The sequence below is a fragment of the Anarrhichthys ocellatus genome, unplaced genomic scaffold (genome assembly GCF_004355925.1).
Source record: "Anarrhichthys ocellatus isolate YVR2014 unplaced genomic scaffold, GSC_Weel_1.0 scaffold24, whole genome shotgun sequence".
In the NCBI taxonomy this organism is placed as follows: domain Eukaryota; kingdom Metazoa; phylum Chordata; class Actinopteri; order Perciformes; family Anarhichadidae; genus Anarrhichthys; species Anarrhichthys ocellatus.
In genome coordinates, this window is record NW_022280054.1 from 9,092,262 (window position 1) to 9,106,306 (window position 14,045).

General features: G+C 42.0%; 2 protein-coding genes across 4 annotated transcripts; one reads left to right on the forward strand and one right to left on the reverse strand.

The window, feature by feature from the left end:
* The first annotated feature begins 2,894 nt into the window (after positions 1 to 2,894).
* siae (sialic acid acetylesterase) lies at positions 2,895 to 8,127 on the forward strand. Of its 2 annotated transcripts, XM_031861241.1 has the most exons (10): positions 2,895 to 3,103; positions 3,352 to 3,513; positions 4,042 to 4,196; positions 4,447 to 4,585; positions 4,799 to 4,964; positions 5,096 to 5,178; positions 5,264 to 5,397; positions 6,414 to 6,568; positions 7,103 to 7,289; positions 7,416 to 8,127. In XM_031861241.1, exons 1-10 carry the CDS (start codon positions 3,049 to 3,051, stop codon positions 7,674 to 7,676), a joined length of 1,497 nt encoding a protein of 498 aa, XP_031717101.1. In that variant the 5' UTR covers positions 2,895 to 3,048; the 3' UTR covers positions 7,677 to 8,127. The 2 variants fall into 2 exon arrangements, with proteins under 2 accessions (XP_031717101.1, XP_031717100.1); XM_031861240.1 differs by lacking the exon at positions 2,895 to 3,103 and having other exon boundaries at positions 3,138 to 3,513.
* On the reverse strand, positions 8,016 to 13,624 carry tbrg1 (transforming growth factor beta regulator 1). Of its 2 annotated transcripts, XM_031861238.1 has the most exons (15): positions 13,386 to 13,624; positions 13,115 to 13,246; positions 12,708 to 12,765; positions 12,544 to 12,626; positions 12,355 to 12,391; positions 11,943 to 12,005; positions 10,939 to 11,175; positions 10,715 to 10,785; positions 10,293 to 10,525; positions 10,072 to 10,208; positions 9,690 to 9,836; positions 9,409 to 9,506; positions 9,167 to 9,277; positions 8,816 to 8,961; positions 8,016 to 8,582 (listed from the first exon to the last, which is right to left on the reverse strand). In XM_031861238.1, the coding sequence occupies exons 2-15, from the start codon at positions 13,231 to 13,233 to the stop codon at positions 8,494 to 8,496; spliced, it is 1,629 nt and encodes a 542-aa protein (XP_031717098.1). In that variant the 5' UTR covers positions 13,234 to 13,246; positions 13,386 to 13,624; the 3' UTR covers positions 8,016 to 8,493. The 2 variants fall into 2 exon arrangements, with proteins under 2 accessions (XP_031717098.1, XP_031717099.1); XM_031861239.1 differs by lacking the exon at positions 11,943 to 12,005 and having other exon boundaries at positions 13,386 to 13,623.
* Positions 13,625 to 14,045: the final 421 nt, after the last annotated feature.

Consider the following 14,045-nt stretch of genomic DNA (forward strand, 5'->3'; position numbering starts at 1 on the left):
ATAACTTACCTTTTGATGATCGCATTTATTGAAAACTTGGATAAACTTCATAAATCATAAAATCCGTATTTGTCCCAGGAGCAACTCTCTGCGCCGAACAGGAAGCAATTAGTTAAATTCAATTCAATTCAATTGAATTTATTTTTGTACAGCCCAAAATCACAAATTACAAATTTGCCTCAGAGGGCTTTACAATATGTACACATTTGACATCCTCTTGTCCCAGGACCCTCACATCGGAAGAGGAAAAACTCCCCCAAAAAACCCCTTTAACGGGGAGAAAAGAGGAAGAAACCTGTGGGAGAGCAATAGAGGAGGGATCCCTCTCTCAGGATGGACAGAAGTGCAATAGATGTCATGTGTAGAACAGGATAGTGAATTACAACACATTCAATGTAATTACAGCACATTCAATGTATGACAGAACCACGGCAGGAGGCAAGACCTGGTCCAGGTATAACCCGGATACACAGGAACCTGTGAGGCGAGAAAGCACAGAGACTCTGGTGAAGAAGCAGGTCAATAATGTGCATTAATGGTATCGGTAATATGAAATAGTAATGCGAGTAATAATAAAAGTGATATTAGCAGTTGGAGTCAGCAGGGCCATGGTAGGAGGAAGGACCAAGGTCCAGATGAAACCATGCTCCATGGAAACCTGTGAGGAGAGAAAGCACAAGGACTCCGGGGAAGAGACAAAATCAGTACTGTGCATTAATGGTATCGGTAATTGGGTTAATAATGAGGATCGTAGTAGGTGTCAGCAGGGCCATGGATGGTTGAAGGACCAGTGTCCAGATAAAACTGTTAGTCATTAGTTGACATGCTTCCCAAAACGTTTGGTTTTCTGCACCAAATTGAGCTCTGTTGTGAGTCTTCAGTTGCTCCAACACGAAAAGTTTATCTTGATAACAGCGTGGGGTAATAAATCCGGAACGACGTCCTCCTCACGGCTTCCATGGTGAACCAAAAAAGAAAGTCGAGTTTCATTAGTAACACGTGACCATCCAATTTTTTTGTGTTGTAATAAGACACCAAAAGGGTGTCTCCCCTTTAAAGTGTTTATTCCCTCTGATTTGAATTGATAAAATAAAATTCAAACTTTTTAAATAATGTTTTTTTAGAATATCTTCCGTTCTGGCACACACAGAGGCTGAACATATACTCTATATACCCTGCCCCTTGTGCTTTTGTCAATGTTGTCACCGGCCTTTGAAGGGGTATGTAATTGACACGGTAGGTGCACAATGTAAGCTGCAGGGAAAGGGGAAATAATGTCATGTCACACTCATGTATGTAGTTCCCCTACATCTCACTATAAATACACTCCATGAACACACTTCTGCTCCTCATTTACAATTTCCTCATTACTTTATGCTCCCACCAACAGCTTTCCCATTCTCCTGCCTATATCCATCACTTATCTCTGTGTGAGTGTTGAAGTTCTGTGTTAAATAGCATGCCAACAGACCACGGCCTGCGCATTTGTCTTTACTAAAGGCAAACTCGTAAAACGCTTCGGTGAATACACACCTGGCTGGTAAACTGTTGGATAATGAATGTTACACCTGCTTCTCATTTTGCATGCTGTTGTTTTAGTCTATAGATGTTAATTACTTTGAACTTCATAAGGATTCACCTCACAGGGGCATGCTGCTTTGGGCATCTGAGGGGCAGCTTTAAGACAGTGTTAAGGTTACAAGTATACTCAGGGAAACAATAAGTATAGAGGAGAGGATGTGGTGTTATACCATATAGATTGTAGAACCCTTTAAACATCATTTTTCATTTTGGGTTGTATAAACTAAATGTAGGCTAAACTGAGTTGTTGGTGTTCCCCAAGTTTGATTCATTATGTAACTGACATCATGATGCAGGCTGAGAAGAGATCCGGTTTTTATATTTAAGAAATGTGTCTAATGTGACTTTTATTTATTCAGAAAACATTTGGGAAAGTGTGTAAACATCTCAAGTTGTCCATGTTTGAGAAGATGACTCACTTAAAAAATGAAAAGATGGACAATACAAAAGAACAACAGAGGATGTAAACACTTGAATAGCTGTTGCCACAGCAACCAATCTGGTGCAAGACAGAACTGAAACACACAGCTTGGCAAACATTGTTAATTATACTTTTGGTTTGTGGGCAATTTAGCTCTATAGGCTGAAATAACGGATTCCAACTTCACAGAAAAAGTTTTAAGGGCAATTTTCCAACCAATATAAGCAGATAGAGTCTGCATCTCCAGATTTGGGGATTTTAAGAATTGTCCTTCATTTATGTGTTATGTACTTCTTGGGCCACTAGAGGGCAACATGCACTACATCTATCTGGCGACTACAATTTGTTGTGCTGTTGTTGAATTATGAAAATATATATATTTTTTCTGTATAATTGTGTTTATTCCACTTGTGCATTGTTTGAAATTAAAATGAATTACCAGCAATCAATACCCACCAACAATTCTATATTTTTGAGTGGATGAGAAATCAATGGAGACAGTTGCATATCTGCATATGTTCATAAACAGTCCATAACACTCAGAAAACGTGTTGTGGTAAAACAAGTTGGCTTCCCCCTTTTCCCGTCTCTCTCAGCTGTTCAGCCCCATGTGAGCATTGACACAGTGCCATCTAGTTGTAATAAGTAGCCTACAGTCACATCTTCCCACCCGGCTACATATACATGTATTTTTGTCAGACTAGTCAAACCAGTAGTTGTCTTTTTTCTTCCATTCTGAGTTATCACTTAAGGTTTTGGGTTTCATACCTAAATATAACATTCAACAGATCAATATTTTTTTAAACAAACTGTCAATCATGTTGGTACTTTTGGGCTTTCGGGCTTTTATTTTGAAGATCCGCAGTCAGATGGCGACGTCACAGCACACGAGGAAGCCCCGATGACAAGGAGGAAATCAGCTGGTTATAAGTGTTCCGTGTCTGTTTGTGACATGGTATTGTCACTTAGCATGTAAAGTTAACTCGAATAACTTTATCCGAGAGAGATTTTCCTGCTTTTTGTTCCCCGCTGGTTGTCTTCCAGTCATGGCGAAGTCACTGTGTGTTGTCCTCATACTTTTTGCGTCTATTCACGACTGTGGTGAGTACTGTCTGTCAAAACGTTTTGTCAGGTAAACTGCAGTGTACTGGAACTAACCATTTCTATGCTACCTAGCTAGCTATAGCACTGCCTTAGTATTTAAAAACAGAAACCAAAATACAGTTTCATGTCTTCCCTCTCTTCTACTTACCCAGCATGCAATGTCTATAGTAATCTCCTATAAATGTTGGCATTTAAGAAAAAAGAAAATATTGTGCGTGTGTGTGTGTGTGTGTGTGTATATATAGAGGGGGCCCTGCGCTTTGCCTCCTACTATGGAGACCACATGGTGCTCCAGAAGTCTCCAGAGAGCGCTGTGCTGTGGGGCTATGGCCCTGAGGGTGCTCAGGTGACCGTCACCTTGTCAGGACCCTCTCAACAGAAAAAATCATTGGTCAATGTGGCAAAAGGTGAGTGCACCCCCTTTGTTGTCGGGCGTGTGTTGACATCCACAGGCTAGTGAATAGGTCGAACAGGGACTGATATGGCAGAGGAATCATTTGTGAATCTGAGCTTTTGTTGTTAACCACTGTTAGGACAGTTATGGTTATGGGCTGAAAAAAATGTGGAAGTTCTGGTCACATGTCTCAGTTGGGAGTATAAAGGATATGAATGTTTCTTCAATCTGTCTCCACTCCTTAATCAGCTGATGACTACCCATGTCAGACAATGTGGCGTTTTCACAGCAGACATTTTGACTTTTTAAAATGGTAGACAAAGCAGAGGCCTGCGTTACTTACTAACAACACTAAGGACGGCTCTGTTGTGTTCAAGTGACAGTGACACTGAGCCAACAGGCACAGTACCAGGACCCTAAAATCAAAGAAGCTAAAGGGAACTAATTACACCTGTGCTTTTCCTACTGTGATTCTGTGCACATACACCGTACACGTGCACCTTATTCTGTACACAGTGCATGTTCAATGTTATTTTTGCAGGTATCTGGCGTGTCACCCTTGACCCGGTTGAAGCCGGTGGTCCCTACAATTTGACGGCAGTCGTTCAGAGCAGCACAGCCGCTCTGACAGATGTGCTGTTTGGAGATATTTGGCTGTGTGGAGGGCAGAGCAACATGTGGTTACAAACATCTAAGGTGGGCTGAGCCGGGTGAACGCCTGTCTGTCTCTCTGATCAGCCCATTCATTGTAATATAAAGAAAACCCTTTCTGCTACACACAAAACACAGGAAGTTAAATTACATTAGCTTCATCTCTGAAGATTTGCTGTAGTAGTCAGAAAGGTGGAAGCGTTCCAGACATAAATAACTTTCTATTTGATATGTATGCATTTATTCATATTTTATTGTTTACTGAACTGTTTTATGAATTCATTCATCCCAATAGATTTTCAATGCGTCAGAGGAGCTGGACCTTGCAGCGAAGTATCCTCATGTGAGGACTTTTATGGCAGCCTTAAACCTGAGTGAAATTGAGCAAACTGATTTGCTTCAAGTGGAGCATACCTGGGCTGTGCCGCCAGAAAGTAAGTCCAGGAGTTGTTTATTTATTCATAGAATTGTTTAAAGAGGCGTTTCCGGCTAGAGGTTTAGGTTTGGGTTATTGAACTGCAACAGAGCCAGTTGCAGTGTACTAGAAACATGCATACATTGTATATGTTCCTGGTGCATTTTGTTTAGGTGCGTACGTCCACCTACTTGAATTCTGCTGATTAATTAACAGGCTGGTGTATTTCCAGATGTGGCAGACTTCTCTGCAGTGTGCTGGCTCTTTGGACGCTACTTGTATAAGACGCTGCAGTACCCCATAGGACTAGTGGAGTCCTGTTGGGGGGGCACACCTGTCGAAGTCTGGTCATCTTCAAGAGCACTGAAGCGGTGTGAACTGCTGCAAACCTACAACAAGTATGAAAACAAACGCAATCTAGCAAACCCGCCCCTGATAGGTGTGGTAACTGATTTACAACACGCACTGTTCTCAAGCTCGTGTAACATTTATTTAGCTTGCACTATTTTTGCACATTAAAATCTCTCAGTCCTAAAGAGAATTCGATCTTGTGGAATTCAATGATTCACCCGCTGCTCAACATGACCATCAAAGGAGCCATCTGGTACCAAGGTAAGACTACCTGCACAGGTATCAGATGTTCAGTATAGCCACATATATGTATGACATGCATCTGTAAGCCTTGTGTTGCTTTCAGGTGAGGCGAATGCAGACTATCATCAAGATCAGTACAACTGTTCCTTCCCTGCTATGATTGATGACTGGAGGATGGCATTTCACCAGGGCTCGGGGGGGCAGACGGCTCACGACTTCCCGTTTGGATTTGTCCAGGTATTTTACTGTCAGGCGGCAACCTCCGGTTCTGCAAAGGGAAGCCAATGCGGAAGTGTCTAAAAACGTGCATTCTCTCTACTGACCAGCAGGGGGCGACTCCTCCGGTTGCAAAAAGAAGTCTAATTTTATAGAAGTCTATGAGAATATTACCCTGCTTCTAACTTGATTTATTCTCTCAGTAAACATTCTGAACACAAGTTTATTCTTTCAATCACTAGTTTTCAAGTCTTCAATACAGTCTCTACGTCACTACTCTGCGTTCCAAATATGGTAACTTCCGTTGATTGGTTGCAAAAAAACAACATGGCAACGGCCGTAATCTAAGATGGCGATGGCAAAATCACTTTTCAATTTAGTATACGTATTCAGATTGGATTTTTCACAATGGAAACAAGTACAGATAGCAATACATTTAAGAAAGTAACAAGGAGGTCTATAGTGTTTTTAAAAAGTTCTGTCGGATTAGCTAGTGTTTTGCAGTTTTAGCTAGCTAGTTAGCTGCCGGGAGATTTGTTTTTAGCAATGCTAGCTACCCGGGCAAAAACAAGAGTCGTTCAATGCTACTTTGGTACCGAGGTCGTGGTCTGTGTTTTCCATCATTTTTAGCTAGCTATGTAGTTAGCAAAATGACTCCGCTCCTCCAGACTTTAGACAGAGGTTTGTGATCAATGTCTGTCGCCGTTTCTCTGTGAGGTTTTTAAACTTCTCACCTTTGTGTCCAACTATTTCGGGACTCAAAAGTAGCCCTTGTTTTCCCCCCGATTTGATCGGTTTAAAAAGCGCAAACCACAGGCCTTATTGCTTCAGTGTTGGACCTGCCTCCAGTTGCCTGCCCTACATCTGGAAAGCACGCTGATGTGTGATGTAATCTGCAAAGAAGCTATTATTGACTTTAGTGCCCCCTTGTGGTTGTATCAAAGAAGAGTGTCGCAGACAGCAATATGTACCCATAGAAAGCTTTCACAAATATCTGCAGTATTGTAAATCTAATCCAGGATGTCTTTGTACTGCAGCTGTCCACCTACGAAAAAGGCTCCAAGAGTGACGCTTTTCCGAACATCCGCTGGCACCAGACCGCAGACAAAGGCTTCGTCCCGAATCCCCGGATGCAGAAAACCTTCATGGCCGTGGCTTTAGATTTACCGGATGCAACATCACCATTTGGCACGTAAGGATTGTGTTTATATGCACTCATAGCATATGAAATCTGTACAACACAGAGGAGCATTACATTTTGATACTTATGTGTAATTACTTACTGGTAGAACATCAGGAACTGTGCAAATCCTTCAGAGATTTAATCAACAATTCTTATGAACTGATGTGGTGCAGAGGGTCAGCGCTATTTTTAACTACAACACGCGTGACCTTTTGGAGTTTATTACTAAACTACATTCATTGAAGCAAAGAGCTCAAATCTTACCTGTTTCTGCTGCGGCTTCCAGTTTGTGTTTAAGATCCTCATAAACATCTATAAAACTTTCATGGACTTGGCCCTGATAGGCTGCCAAGACACACAAAGTCCCAGGCATTATTCTCACATCACCAGACTGTGAAACAGCTTTCTGCGTAGTGAGGATGTGACCTGCTTTTGTATTTAGTGATGAGTCCTGTATTGACTTTCAACCTCCCTATCTGGTCTTACCAACTGGTTCATCCATGATATTTGTTAAAATTATTAGTGTTTTTTGTTGTCTTTCAGGATCCATCCACGGGACAAGCAGGATGTAGCCTACAGACTGACACTGGGAGCAAGGGCAGTGGCTTATAATGAGAAGGACGTGTCCTTCCAAGGGCCTTTCCCCAAGCTAATCCTGTCGGCTCATGACTTTATCAACATAACCTACGACCAGAATGTCTCTGTCACACCATCTAAAGACATCTTTGAGGTGAGGCTGGCAGCGGTACACTCAGTTTGAGTGATGCCCCATATTCACCTGCTGGATTGGTTAACAATGCTAACGCAAAAACTACATGATAATTTCTTCTATTTTTTTTATTTTTTTTTTATCAAGATCTGTTGCTCAGAGATTCAGACTCCATGTGGGCCTAAGTCTTCCTGGGTTCCAGCTCCCATCATGCACTGGGGTCCGGCCACCGTTCAGTTATCTACCAGTTTGTGTCAGTCTACTGATAAAGTAGCTGCCCTCCGATATGCATGGGGAGACTGGCCTTGTGACTTTAAAGCCTGTTCGGTCTACAGCGCCAGCAGGATTTTACCTGCGCCTCCTTTTATTACCAACCACTCTCCAGCCAAAGGAAACCAGGAACTGTAAGAAGACAAAGTGATGGAAAAAGTGCCTTTTTTCTTTTAGGTCAAAATGAGCTGATTGGACCGATATGTAGTCAGATTTACCACAAGATGACGACACGGTGGATTGTTACTGAGAAAGCTAAATTTTGCAGTTTTTCAAAGATTAATACACTTCAGAGGGAAGAATTTATTTTATTTTTCTTATACTTGTCAGTTTGTTTTGATTTGACTTAAGGCAATCAATTTGGGTAAGTAATAAGTGAGTCTGCTCAGAGTGGGCCAGTGCCATTTTGGTTACATTGATTATCCTGTAGACAATCTATGATGTTACAACCACTGCTAATAATTACTGGACCGTGTGTAGAAAAGCATGACTGATGTTTTATTTGAACAAAACTCTGGATTTTCAAGTTTACAACACAAATTAATTTTTGTAACTGAACATTATTTGCACGAATAAATGATAAAACTAAGTTTGTGTGGGTGTCTTTCATTTAAGGCCAAAGCTTTAACTTGCAAGTAAAACAAGATGGCAATACAATAAAATTATTGATTAATCAAAATTGACTTGTACTTTTTGATTTCCAATTAGTAAAAAAAGTTTAACATCAAGTGGGATTCAATTTCTAAAATCCAGCACATGTTTATATACATACAGAAATGCAACCGTCTATACAGATGTGTTATTGGCACATTAAGCACAAAGCTAACTCTAGTATAGTTGCATCAGCTATATTAGCACACATCCCCCAGCAATGCTGTCTGGGACTCACTAGAAGACGTCATACAATAAATAACAGCTCTGAGTCCTGGGAGGGGGGGGCAATTCACTTTCAGGGTCAGGAGCTGAAATACGAGGTAGAGGGCTTCATGGTGGGGGAGGTCAGGTGGTGCTGATGAGATGAGCTAGGGGACTGCGGTGCCTGTCCTGAGGAGAGACAGATGGATGAAACAAATGATCAATGCTGAGCGATCATGCATTAGAAAATACAAGAGGTAACAACTATAAGTACAGTGAAATACATTTTGGCCATACTTTTACTTTGAAATACTAATTACATTCTGTGACATTTGACAGTTGTGGAGAAAGACACCAGATTTTATTGTTTCCCCATCTGTGACCTCCTAGTCACAAGCCCAGCTGTTAAACCTGGAGGGTACCTGTCATGTGCTCCGTCTTGATGTTGTCAACAAAGCCCCGATGTCTCTGGTAGGCCTCAAAGTTGACTGAGGCATTGTCCTCCGACAGGCTGTGAGGAACCTGGCCGTCGCCCGTGCGACACACCTCAAAGCGGATCCATCGGTAGCTAAGAAAAGTTTAAAAGATGATTGAAAAATATGAATCATGCAATGTTTCATGTAAAATGAAATGTATTTTCTTTATAACGTGGAAACACTAACACGAAAACAAGTCATTCTTAAATCATAATCTGCGAGTCAGAAAAGATGTGAAGTGCATGCTGTGTGTTGTAGCTGGTAATCTTATATCACATGGAGTGAGGGTGAACTTACTTGCTACATTTGCGCGCTCCGGGACAACTCTGGATGAGATTCTGGATGGTCGGGTGTGAGAAGCCGAAGAAGTCAGCCCCCGATGGCACGATGGGCGCCACAGACTTGGAACTAAGAAAAAAGGACATGTTGAAAGTTATGAAGTAAAGTTGACTCGGTCTTCTGAAAATACTTGTTTTGGAAATATGGTGGACAAATCAACCACAAACACAATGCAAAGCCTTTGTGGGGAACTGTGGTACCTGACGGACGCGATGGCCTTCAGTAGGTTGGAGTGGCACGTCAGGGCCGAGGAGGCCACGATGGCATTCTGAGGATCCTCTTCAGGCACAATCTCAAACTGGTGGGACAATATAGGATCACGTGTGTCAGTGAACTATTTCATTCATACTGTTTCAAACTGAACTGAACACGACTTAATCGACGAGGTCGTACGTCCATTTTGTTGTGTTCACTTGGATGTAAAGAGAGACATTTATTTATCTTTTTTTCGTCCTGACTTCATTAACAACTGTGTGTCTACCTGTGGACCTGCTCCCACATCCTTGATTTGGCAGGTGTAGAGGCACTGCTGGTCGGGGCTTTTCATGCTGGCAAAGACCCGAGTGCTGCAGAAGCCCACCGGGTAGATGGCGCACTCATCATGGAACAACATCCTGTCTGTGATGATCTGCAGAGCAATCAAAAGTTTATATTTGGTGAAGCTTTTTATGATTGTATAGAGGCTGTCGTAGACTTTATCTATTGAACTACCATCTGATGGACTTGTCTTAGCAAGAAGACAGCATGTATGTACTAACAACTATAAATAGGATATAACATGTGAGGCTGGAGTTCAGAGGCTCACCATGACTGTACCGCGGTGATTATAAAGCTATGGCATGTGATCAAAGACACACACTGACCTCTCCCAGGCTGTAGACCGTTAAACCTCCCAGTACGATGGGGAAGACGGGGCGGCCAGACGAGTCCAGAGCGATGGGCTGCACCAGTTTCCGAGACCCGTCGGCCAGCTTTCTCTTCTTAGATGTCTTCTTTGGAACTGAGGAAACACGAGACAACAAAACAATGGGCCAAATGTCTTGAAAGGTGAACGTGAACCATTCAAATCTGCATCAGTACTCACATTCCTCCTTTCCATTTTCCCTGCCTCGCTCTTTCCTTTCCTTCTTGGGTTTTTTGAGAGGTCCCTCTTCCCCCGTTGATGCCAGGTTGTGCCCCCCAGACAGGCCTGAAGCCCCTGCAGCACCTGAGGTCAATGCTGCAGGCGGTCCAGGCGGATGAGAGCTTGAGCTCGGTGTGGGCAGTAGCTCCCCCTCTGAGAAAGACTGGTACTGCAACAAGGACTTCAGCAAAAACCTGGAAATGAGAAATAACATGAATATAAAGGAATCATTGTTTCACTTTTTTAAGGGTTACATGACATAAAACAATTTTTTAGAATCACTACAGGCCATCGATTACGTACAACAGTAAAAGACGGTCCTTGCTAAACGCCCATTTCTTGAACATTATGTGACGCATGCTATCTGAAACTTGTCCACTCACCTCCGCTCCTCCTTAGCTCTCAGAAACTTCTCTTCTAAGTGGGCAACTTCATCACAGAGAGCTGCATTCTCCTGCAGGTAAAACAGTGCAACAACACTGACAGTTAAAGAGCTGTGCATCGAAACTGGAAAATTCTAACAATACCATATCGTATTTGCCTGATGTGAAAGAAAACTTGAAATAAAACCAGTCATGGCTTTTTCAGGAGTCAGTCGTTTACTCACAAATATCATGGCGCGGGCAACTTTGCGCAGTCTCAGGTACTTGAGTTGGTACTTTTCATTTAGTTTTTTTCGTGGGCCTCTCTTCACCTTGGTCCGATGCTCTGAGGAACTGGTGGGGGAGGGGAAGGCGTGCCCCGAGGCCCCCGAGCCAGAACTGGAGACGGTATTGTGCTGTGGGGAGCCGAGGAAAGACTGGGTGGTGAAGGCCTGCAGGGCCTGCTGCCGCTCCTCGTCCGTCTGTGAGGAAGCAGAGGGGGAGAGCAACACAGAGATCTGATCTTCACGTGGACCACCGCTACCTGACGTCAATGCGTGTGTGGCCTTCAGGGTGATGGATGAAAATACATGCAAACGATAAAATAACACAGATGGGGCTTGAACTTTAAACCGCTGTGTGACAAACAATGACAGTTACTGAAAACAAAATGTGCACGAGATAATTCTAACCAAACTAATTCTAAATTAAGATATTATTTCTACTCTGAATATATTTCACAACAATATATTTTCCGGGAGGATTTAACATTTAAATCTGTTCAACTTTGGAGCTCAGCTTCTACGTTGTAAGTACGGACAATGTGGTAGTTAAAGGATTCTTAAGGACTTATTAGTAATGAAACCATAATTAGATAGATTAGACAATTAACTTCTTAATCTCACTGATTTAAAATGATGCACTTCTGGATTATGCAGATACATCACCCCTCATGTCCTTTAATCAGATTATAAGGGCATGAATAGCAGTTAAGACTGGACACCTTACCTCTCCGACATCTGAGTGCCGGATAAAATTTAATCTCCACTGCAAAAACCCTGCATCTTAATGATTACATGTCTATATCATCAAACTACAGCTCTGGACCCATATCTTGTGTGAACAGCAACACCTCAGTATTTATCCATGACCAATAGTCTGGCATTAAAAAGGTCAACTGCATGTTCAATATCCCATTACGTATTTTGGTTTTTGTGTGAAATTGGCATTAGTGTCCCATTTAACTCACCAGCAGTGCAAAGACTCCGTTTCTGTTCTCAATCCTCTTGAATCTCCTGCTGCCTTTTTGTGTCTGAAACATAATGCGAGACTGAGGCCAATGCACGGGGGGGGGGGGCTGGAAACCCCAAAATTTGATTCCCAAAACCTGAATCACTTTAGATTAAGTCCACCATTTGATACAGCAGTTTCACAGCTTCTGCACCACAGCACAAACGTCTGCCTCTTTTTTTAATGTCGTGAAATTAAGACCAAAAGAAGCAAGATGGAAAAACATGGAGAAAGACAAACATTTGTAACAGAAATACAGACAATGCATGTACTGTATACACTGAACCAACACAGATGTTAAATGGAGGTGCAGGTGGTTGTACTCGTCAGCAGAGGCTGCTGTCAGACTGCAGCTCAAACGTCCTCCTTACCTCACGGTACATGACGGCCTCCAGGCTTGACTTCGCACTGCCAAGGAGAGGAGAAACAAAACAAGTTTAAATGTAGACTCAGGAACCAGTTTGCTATCTACTAAATAATAATAATGGCGCTCAGGATTTGGCTTAATATGTGAGAACATGTGCAATAATACGTGTAGTAGATTGAGAGGATTGCCGTACTTGGATTGAACAAGTCCCCTGTCGATGATTTTCTGTTTGATCTCCTTTATGTGCATGGGACGCCCAGCTTCTTCCAAAACAATCTATGTGAGAGAAAGCAGAAACACGTAAGAAACAGTCTCGATTGTGGCAAATGTCACTAATAATACCACGCTGAAATATACCTGTGCAGCATCGAGCCACGTCAAGTTTGGCTTCTCTGATATTTCACTTGGTGGTTCGCTGCAAATGGAAAAAAAAACAAAAAACAGTTGGTATCATCCAGTGTAACAGTCTTATTTATATTTATGTCAAATAATAGAACGGCACCGGCTGCAATGGTCATGTGGCAACTGTAAACACCCTACTCTGTGTATATATTTTGAACTCTACAACTTGTGGGATTAGAATCACTTGATACCAAAAAGCCCGTGTAGGAAATCATCAAATCTGATTCGTATTATGATTTGCTTCCCTGTGAGCACACCCCAAGATGGGTGGGATGCTCTTTTCTGCAGCAATCCCACTCTGCAACCTAAATGGAGACAGTCCTGCAGACAGTGTTTAAAAACCACATTATTGTTTTAACAACCTCTCCAGAGTCTCAGCGGTCCCAGATAGACTTGCAATGCTGTCCAGAGCAGGAAACAGAGAGTAGTTCCCCTGACCCTCAGCCTCCATCTCAGATTCAAAAGTGTTGAGTGAATCCATAGGAGACGGGGACCTGTCACGGCACAGAGAAGAAGCATTAACGATGCATTTGTTGTCTCTTTCTGTCTAAGACTTGCTAGTAGCTCACAGCTGCTAATATAATGTAAATATATCGTAATATAAAAGAGTAACGTTAAGCTAGAAGCACAGACCTCAGTGAAACTGTAGCAAACCAGCAAACCCACTTCTGTCTGCTCGTGCTCCTGTTTGTTTGCTTCCGTCCGTGTGTCAAGCGGAACCTTCACTCCTCTTCATCGCGTGTGTTTACATTTGTTCAGAGAGTCTAAAAGCTACCGTCAACCACTTAACCACTTAAAACTACAAAATGGAGCTGTATACAGAAGATGTACTAAGTAATATGGTTCTTAAGCCAAAAACAAAACACGAGTATATCGACGGGGTACGTAGATAGAGGAACAAAAGTCCGTGGCTCACACCGGACGGTATTCATGGTAACATTTTTACGGAATATCCGGTTTAGTTTGTTTTGAACGGAGCCGTTTTAATACAGTACTGTTTTTTAAACGTTTCTGAAATAGATAAAACAACAACAACAATAGTAATACTACAACTAATAATAATAATAAAACTACTACTGATAATAATGCCAATTTTACATTTACAATTACGGACAGTGGGACATTTTAGATGGAAATTGTGCAGTACTTGTAAACGACACTTTTGATGTTAAATTATGGCTCAAATAAGGGTTAATACGATTTTGAGCTTGTGAAATTATCAGATTAATTTATTTCAAAGCATGTGGGGGCATATCATTTTTCAAACCTGTAAAAAAAACTGAGAAGGTCACG